The sequence below is a fragment of the Panthera uncia genome, chromosome A2 (assembly GCF_023721935.1).
Source record: "Panthera uncia isolate 11264 chromosome A2, Puncia_PCG_1.0, whole genome shotgun sequence".
Taxonomy (NCBI): domain Eukaryota; kingdom Metazoa; phylum Chordata; class Mammalia; order Carnivora; family Felidae; genus Panthera; species Panthera uncia.
The window spans coordinates 6,300,362-6,309,631 of NC_064816.1; the positions used below are offsets into that span (position 1 = coordinate 6,300,362).

The 9,270-nt window shown below is 39.8% G+C and overlaps 2 protein-coding genes across 2 annotated transcripts in view; both read right to left on the minus strand.

Moving 5' to 3' along the window:
• EIF3G (eukaryotic translation initiation factor 3 subunit G) overlaps nt 1-9,270 on the minus strand; it is a 767,140-nt gene that overhangs the window by 89,746 nt on the left and 668,124 nt on the right. The gene's annotated exons all lie outside the window — the stretch shown is intronic.
• Nucleotides 5,683-6,657, minus strand: LOC125930598 (olfactory receptor 7G1-like; the record flags this gene model as incomplete). The annotated part of the gene is made up of 1 exon (XM_049642483.1): nt 5,683-6,657. A coding segment is annotated over one exon (975 nt), but the record flags the coding sequence as incomplete, so codon positions are not given.

Below are 9,270 nucleotides of genomic sequence, written 5' to 3' on the forward strand. Positions count from 1 at the left end.
GGACAGCACCTTACAACCAGGAGAGAATCCCAGACTCAGCTTATCCCTGAGGAGTGAAGGGTTAGGACCACACACATAGGGCACCAACTTTTATGGTAAACCTTAGGGACTGGCTCCCAAATCATCTAGATCTGAGAGCAATGTGGCTTGGCATTACAAGTCCCCAGATACCACAGGAAACCAATGGGCAGTTTTTACACAGGTACATGAGTATTTCTTGTGGTTATACCCCTGGGCTCAGCAAAGAGGGAGGCTGCGAAAACACAAGGCTCACACTTTTCTCCTGTAATGTGTTTGACTGCATACTTCCCCAACTGTTGCCCAAGTTATGGGCTCTAATAAGCCTGTATCTGTAACCTGATTGGGCTCCTCTGGAAGCCTGAAATGGTTTCTGTACACTTCTTTTTTTTTTTTAATGTTTTATTTATTTTTGAGAGAGAGAGACAGAGCACAGGTGGGGGAGGGACAGAGAGAGAGGAAGACACAGAATCCAAAGCAGGCTCCAGGTTCTGAGCTGTCAGCACAGAGCCCAACACAGAGCTCAGACTCATGAACTGTGAGATCATGACCTGAGCTGAAGTCAGACACTGAGCCAACTGAGCCACCCAGGTGCCCTGGTTTCTGTACAATTCTGATGGAGGCATCAGATGTCCTGATTTCAACCTATTCTACAAACTTACAGTGATCAAAGCTGTGTGATACTCACATTAAATCAGACACATAGACCAATGGAACAGAACTGAGAGCCCAGAATAAGCCCTCACATATACAATCAACTTGTATTTGACAAAGGAGTCAAGGATACTCAAAAGAGAAAGGATAATCTCTTTAGTAAGCAGTGTTGGAAAAACTATATATCCTCATGCATAAGAATGAGATTGAACCCCTATCTTACATCACTCACAAAAATTAACTCAAAATGGATTAATGACTTAAACATAAGTCCTGAAAACCATACAACTCCTAGAAGAAAACATAGGAGAAAATCTCCTTGACATTAGTCTGTGCAACAGTTATGACACCAAAAACATAAGCAACAATTGCAAAAATAAATGTGTGTCTACATCAAACTAAAAAGCATCTGCACAGCAAAATGAAAGGCCTACCTATGGAATGAAATACTTATAAATCATCTATCTGATGAGGTTAATAGCCAAAATATATTTTAAAAAACATATAACTCAATAGAAAAAAATAAACACTGTGATTTAAAAATGGGCAGAGAAGGGGCGCCTGCATGGCTCAGTCAGTTGAGCATCTGACTCTTGATTTCGGTTCAGGTCATGATCTCACCGTTCATGGCATCAAGCCCTGAGTTGGGCTCTGCACTGACAGTGTGGAGCCTCCTTGGGATTCTCTCTCTCTCTCGCTCTCGCTCTCGCTCTCGCTCTCGCTCTCCCTCCCTCCCTCCCTCTCCCTCTCCCTCTGCCCCTTCCCTGCTTGTTCTCTCTCTCTCTCTTTCTCAAAACAAACATTTATATAAAAATAAAAATTTAGCAGAGGAACTAAATAGATATTTTCTAAGGAAGACATATAGTTCTAGCAAATTTTTGGTGGAGTGTTTTAGGTTTTCTATGTATAGTATCACATCATCTACAAATAGTGAGAGTTTACTTCTTTCTTGCTGATTTGGATGCTCTTGGCTTCGTTTTCTTGTCTGATTGCTGAGGCCAGGACTTTCAGTACTGTTAAATAACACTGGTGACAGTGGAAATTCCTGTCTTGTTCCTGACCATAGAGGACAAGCTCTCAGTTTTTCCCCACTTAGGATATTAGCTGTAGTTTTTTATATACAAATGCCCAACATGTTCATGAAAAGATGCTCAGCATCACCAGTCATCACAAAATGCAAATCAAAACCACAATAAGGTATCATTTCACACCTAGAATGGCTATCACCAAAAAGACAAGAGAGGTACAATTCCCACTTTTCTCCTGTAATGTGTTTGACTGCATACTTCCCCAACTGTTGCCCAAGTTATGGGCTCTAATAAGCCTGTATCTGTAACCTGATTGGGCTCCTCTGGAAGCCTGAAATGGTTTCTGTACACTTCTTTTTGGAAGTGTTGGCAAGCATATGGAGAAAAGGGAAGTCAGGCCCACTATTGGTGGGAATGTAAATTGGTGTAGTCATTATGGGAAACAGTATGATGTTCCTCAAAAATATAAAAATAGAACTACCATATGATCCATCAACCCCACTTCTGGGAATATGTCTGAAGAAGATGAAATCACTGTCTCGAAGAGATATGTACACTCTCATGTTCAGTGCAGCATTGTTTACAAATAGCCAAGACATGGAAACAACCTAAGTGTCCAACAGCAATAGATGGATAAAGAAATGTGATTGGCATATGAATGTATACACACACGGGTGTGCATACAAACTATGGAATATTATTCATCCATAAAAAAGAGGGAAATCCTGCCATTCAAGACATATGGATGGACCTAGAGGGCATTATGTGCAGTGAAATAAGTAAAACAAAGGCAATACCATATGATCTCACTTATATGTTGAGTTCAAAATGAAGCGAAACAAAACAAAAACCTGAGCCTCAAAATACAGATTGGTAGTCGCCAGAGGTAGGGACGGGTGGGGGGTGGGGTAGGTGAAATGGGTGCAGGTGGTCAAAAGGTACAAAATTCCAATTATACATCATGGGGATGTAATGCAATAAATCGTAGTGCATATTTTAAAGTTGCTAAGAGAGGAAATCTTAAAAATTTCATCACAAGAAAGAATATTTGTAACTATTTATCATGACCACTACTAATTGTGGTGATCATTTCAAAATATATATACAAATATTGAATCATTGTGTTGTACACCTGAAACTAATATAATGTTTTATGCCAATTGTACCTCAATCAGAAAAAATAAAGATGGAGGCGACTGGGTGGTTCCATCAGTTGAGTGTCCAACTCTTGATTTCAGCTCAGGTCATGATCCCAGGGCAGTGGGACCAAGCCCCGTGTTAGGCTCCACACTGAGCCTGGAGCCTGCTTAGGATTCTTTCTCTCCTCTGCCCCTCCCCAGCTCGCACTCTCTCTTTTTCTGTCAAAAAACAAAAATAAATTTAACAAAAAAAGAAAGAAAAACCATAAATATCCAGCCAGGGGAAAAAAAAAGTAAAATAAAATAAAATGGTTTAAAGCTGAAAAAAAAAGAACTTCTGCAAAAAAGAAAAGCCATAAACAGATTTTAAAAAAATTTTTTTTAATGTTCACTTATTATTGAAAGAGAGACAGCATAAGCAGGGTAGGAGCAAAGGGTGAGGGAGGCACAGAATCTGAAGTAGGCTCCAGGCTCTGAGCTGTCAGCACAGAGCCCGACGTGGGGCTTGAACTCACAAACCACAAGATCATGACCTGAGCTGCAGTTGGACACCCAACCAACTGAGCCACCCAGGTGCCCCCATAAACAGATATTTAACAAGAGTGAAAATAAATGGTTCATAAATATATGAAATAATATTCAACCTCATTGATAGGGGAAATGCCAAATAATAAAAGAATTTTATGCCTGCTAGATTATCAGTATAAATGAAAACATGCAGGTGATGATATGCATCACCAGGAAATTTTGGTGAGCTTGTTAAGTGATTCAATCACTTAGGAAAAGTCTTTAGAAATATCCAGGGGTGCCTGGGTGGTGCGGTTGGTTAAAAATCTGACTCTTGATTTCAGCTCAGGTCATGATCTCATGGTTCATGGGATCAAGCCCTGTGTTGGGCTCTGCACTGACCATATGGAGCCTGCTTGGGATTCTCTCTCTCTCCCTCTCTCTCTGCCCTTCCCCCCCCCCAAAAAAAATAAATAAACTTAAAGAAATATCTAAAGGAGAAGAAGTATATTCATATACATAATAATCTATTCCAAATATAAAACATTCTTTTCTCCTCCATTAAATGTTAATGATAACATTCAGGGGCACCTGTGTGGTTTAATCAGTTAAACGTCTGACTTCAGCTCAAGTCAGGTCATGATCTCATGGTTTGTGAGTTCCAGCCTGTGTTGGGCTCTGTGCTGACAGGTCAGAGCCTGAAGCCTGCTTTGGATTCTGTGTCTCCCTTCCTTGGCCTCTCCCCTGCTCATGCTCTGTCTCTCTGTCTCTGTCTCTCAAAAATAAACATTTAAAATAAAAAAAAAAGTTTATGGTAATATTCAAACTGATTTGAAAAGCAATTTTCTTTATAGATGAAGACAATACCAGCCAAAACATCTTTCAACCTCACAAGAATACCTATCTTGTCACAGATACTTAATAACAGAGATGAAAATAAATTACTGCTAAAATCACTTTGAAAACACAAAGATAGAAAAGGAATCAAGACACAAAATGCATACATTAAAATTTAACTTTTAACTTGTTCAAAAAGAAGAAAATTGACAAAATGGATAGGGATACATATGGGTGATAATAACATTGAATCCCATTGCCCATTTTACAGGGCAAATATGATCAAATACTGACAACTTCATAGGATTCAACCTCATAGAAGAACATCAAACAAAACAATAAATACAAAATGTAATACAGTGTTTGTCACTGGGGAGAGAGAGGGTAATGTGGCTGGGACACCATCAAGTGGATTCTTTGTGGCACTATTTCTTCACCTGGGTGAGAGGTATATGTCTTTCACTAGGCTACTATTTTTTTTTTTAATTATAGGTACATTTTATGTACTATTTTGTATATATTTTAACAAGAAAACTTTAGGAAACATGCTCATATTCCAGATTCTAAATGCATTCTTCCATAGATCCCTTCCATCTGTTACAACCATCTGGACCACAAGGGGAGCCAGACCTAAGAGGAAGCCACCATGTGGAACAATGAATGAAGACTTACTGTCCAGTTCCTGCATGTTCCTACTTCTGAAGTCCTTACAACGAAACATCTCTTTTGTACAGCTTTATGGAGATATAATTAACAAAAATGGGTAAATTTAAGGTGTACAAGGTGGTGACTTGATTTACGTATACACTGAGTACTCATTACCACAAGACAGTTAATTAACATATCCTTCACCTCAAAAAACTTCATGTTTTGAGCATATTAGAATCAGGGGATCTTTTTCTTATTACAATCAAAGACTTCCTCACTAATAAAGTTTAATTATCCCCTATCATGTCAAACCACTAAGATAACCTAATAATGTCAATGTATATTTAATGGAACTGAGTGTAGTGGATGCTGATGTTGACCTCCACAGATACAGTTTCCAGTGACTGGACTGGGTGATCACTGAACTGGGGTAAAAATCTCCACATGTGGCCTCCAAGGAGTTCCAACACTGAAGTTCAATTCTCACAGTATGATTCTGGAATTGGGTAGAATCACCACATCCTCATTTAGATTCTTGCCCTGCCTTATCCACCTTATTCCACTTCTCTTCTGAAAACAAACCTCACAAAATCACTACCACAAGAACCCCTGACTCAGGTTCTTCTTTTGGGGAATCTAACTCAGAAGCTGAGATTAGAGATTTGAAATCACTTGCCAAACACAACAGAGCTGGATAAAGTGCAAATTCATTCTCCTAATGCACATGGCCATTATGATACCTTGTATTTCTAGAAGAAGTTGATGATGCAAAATTCAGACATTCTGTCTCACCCTATATTTTGGTCGCCTTGACTCATTCCAGAAATCCCAGTCCAATGCCAATGACATGGTCACAGAGGAGAAGGTGTCCTACTTATGAGCTTTCTCAAGGCTCCCTTCATATCCCTGTTCCTCAGGCTGTAGATGAAAGGGTTCATCATTTGAGGGACAACAGTATACATCACTGAAAGCACTGCAGTGTTTCTGGAAGAGTTAGTAAAAGCAGAACTAATGTACACCCCCAAACCTGTCCCATAGAACAAAGACACAACTGACAGGTGAGACCCACACGTAGAAAACGCTTTATACTTTCTGCCCACGGATGGCATCCTCAAAACAGAGGACACTATCTGAGTGTAAGAGAAAATGATTCCACACACAGGAATACCACCAAATAGGCTAGTTGCAAAATATATCAGGATGTTATTGACGAGGGTGTCAGAACAGGCGAGTTTGATGACCTGAACAACTTCACAGAAGAAGAGAGGGATTTCGACGTCTGTGCAGAAGGTCAGCTGCAACACCATCAGACTGTGCATCAGGGCATCCACAGTGCTAATGCACAAGGAGACTAGAATCAGCAGGCCACAGAAGTGGGAGTTCATGATGACTGTGTACCTCAGTGGGTGACAAATGGCCACATAGCGATCATAGGCCATTGCCGCAAGAAGAAAACTTTCCAAACCACCAAAAGCCAGGACAAAGTAGATCTGGGTGAGGCAGCCTGCATAAGTGATGCTCTGATTCTGTGCCTGGATGTTCACCAGCATCTTTGGGATCGTGGTTGTGCTTAAACAGATGTCAGTAAAGGACAGGTTGGAGAGGAAGAAGTACATGGGGGTGTGGAGGTGGGAGTCCGAGCTGACGGCCAGGACGATGAGCAGGTTTCCCAGGATGGTGACCAGGTATATGGACAGAAACAGAATAAAGAGAAAGGGCTTCAGTTCTGGATCCTCTGTCACTTGCATAAGAAGGAATTTGGAAACTGCTGTTTTGTTGCTGGGTCCCACGTTGTCAATGAATCTGATGGAGAAGGTGGAGTGACAACACAATCACATGTGTGTTTTCTAGACCATAGGAGGAGCATCACCAGTGACAGACACTGTCTTAGGAGGGGACAGAGACTAACAGAGAGGATTAAGAAGAAGGTGCCATCTGTATGCATGTTATTCGATTCCTTTAACAAAACCTGAAGCTGATACACCAGAGTGTCATCCATTGTTAATTCCCACAAGGATCAAGAGGTAGCTAGTTTCAAATATTGCACTATCTGTACCATTTTGATTATTTGAAACATTTGGTAATTTTATAAAGAGAAACAGACTGGGGTCACAGTTAAAGACTGTCTGGATCCCCAGAGACCTCAGAGGCAGGCAACTGAGATAACGTAATTTTGTCAAGAACCAGGAGTGGGAAGATAAAGTGACCTTTACCAAACTTCCTGCCTCCCACCACCACCAATTGCAGATACTTTTATAACAGCCATCCTGTTAGAGAAAAAAGCATATTTCTACTCAGTACGAAAATGTTCCTGGCCGTAGTAAACATTCATATGATATTAGTAAATCGGCGGTCCTTGAGTATTGGTGCAAAGCACAAGGAAGATGACAGACAGGCAGGAAAACCATGGGTGGCTTTGATGCATGTGTTCTCCACAGCTTCCTCCAGATGAAACTATAGTAAAACACCTGCCCTCATTTCCAAACATTGATGAAGGGTCATTAGATTACCTGGTGGGTATTGTACTGGAATGATATGACATCTTCTCTGAATGTGCCATATGGAAGGTATACTCAGGAAGGGCAGAGGGACTGAGTGACCCTCGGGCTCCAGAGAAACAAGGATCATCTATGAGATAAGGCTCAGATGTGCTACTTCTTTTCTGAAGAACTGTTGAAGCAGGTGGTCCCAGGGTGATTGCAGTCTCTGTATCCCTGGAGATGCAATTTCCAAAGCTCCTCATTAGCCAAGTAATTTTGCTGTCACTGTGATCCAGGGCAGTACAAATCCTTCAATGCCAAGACTCCAGAGATAGGAATCCAGGATGACTGCCTTTTTTTTTTTTTTTAATCTGAGGCTGGATATATACCATTCACTATACAATACATAAACATAAATGGGAAAAAAAATCCTAAAATATATATCGAACCACAAAAGACCCCAAATAATCAAAGCAATCTTGAGCAAGAAAAGCAAAGCTGAAGCCATTACACTTCCTTATATCAAGCTATATTTCAAATCTATAGTAATCAAAACAGTAGAATACTGGCATAAAAACAGACAGAGAGGCCAATGGAACAGTACAGAGAGCCCATAAATAAACTCACACATATATAGTCAGCTAATCTTTGACAAGGGTTCCAAGAATATTCAATAGGGAAAGGGTAGTCTCTTCAAGAAATGGTGTTAAGAATACTGGATATCCAAATGCACAGGAATGAAATTGGATGCATATCTTAACCCTACCAAAAAAAATTATGAATGTAATCATATGGTATTTGTCTTTCTGGGTCTGACTTATTTCACTTAGCATAATACCCTCTAGGTCACCCATGTTGTCTCAAATGGCACAATCTCATATTTTTTATGGCTGCCTAATATTCCATTGTAAGTGTATATCACATCTTCCTTATCTTTTTTCCTCTATTTATGAGAGAAGGGAGTGGGAGATACAAGCATCCAGTTATGGAATGAATAAGTCATGGGAATAAAGGCACAGAATAAGGAATAGAGTCAATGTTATTTTGATAGCAAGGTATCAGGATAACTGGTGGCTACACTTGTGGTGAACATGACATGACTTATCAACTTGTTGAATCATTATGTTGTATGCCTGAAACTAACCTAGCATTGTGTGTCAACTATACTCCAATTTAAAAAAAGTAAAATAAAGAGATACATATTTTTAAAAAATCAACTGGACAGGGCACCTGGGTGGCTCAGTAGGTTAAGCGTCCAACTTCGGCTCAGGTCATGATCTTTACCATTCATGAGTTCGAGCCCCGTGTCGGGCTCTATGCTGACAGCTTGGAGCCTGAAGCTTGCTTCAGATTCTGTGTCTCCCTCTCTCTTTCTACCCCTTGCTCACTCACACTCTGTCTCTCTCTCTCTCTCTCTCTCTCTCAAAAATAAACACTAAAAATTTTTTTTCATTAAAAAAATAAACTCGAATGGACTATAAAGACTTAGAGGACCTAAAATTGTAAAACTTCTAGGATAAAACATAAGGATAAAGCCCTTTGGCATGGCCTTGGCAATGGGTTTGTGGGCACCAAAAGCACAAGCAACATAAGTAAAAATAAACAACTAGGACACATCATACTAAACAGCATGAACAGCAAAAGGAAAGAAAGAACAAAATGAACTAACAACCCACAAAATTGGACAAATATTTGCAAATCATACATTTGTTAAGGAGTTACTAACCAAACTAATAGCAAAAAACAGCAATCCCATTTAAAAGTGATCAAAAGACCTAAAAATACATTTCTGCCCCAAAGACACACAAATGGCCAACAAGTATAAGAAAAGGTTCTCAAAATCACTCATCATTAGAGGAATGCAAACCAAAACTACAACGTGAAATCACCTTACACATGATAGGATAGCTACAGAAAGAAAGAAAGAAAGAAAGAAAGAAAGAAAGAAAGAAAGAAAGA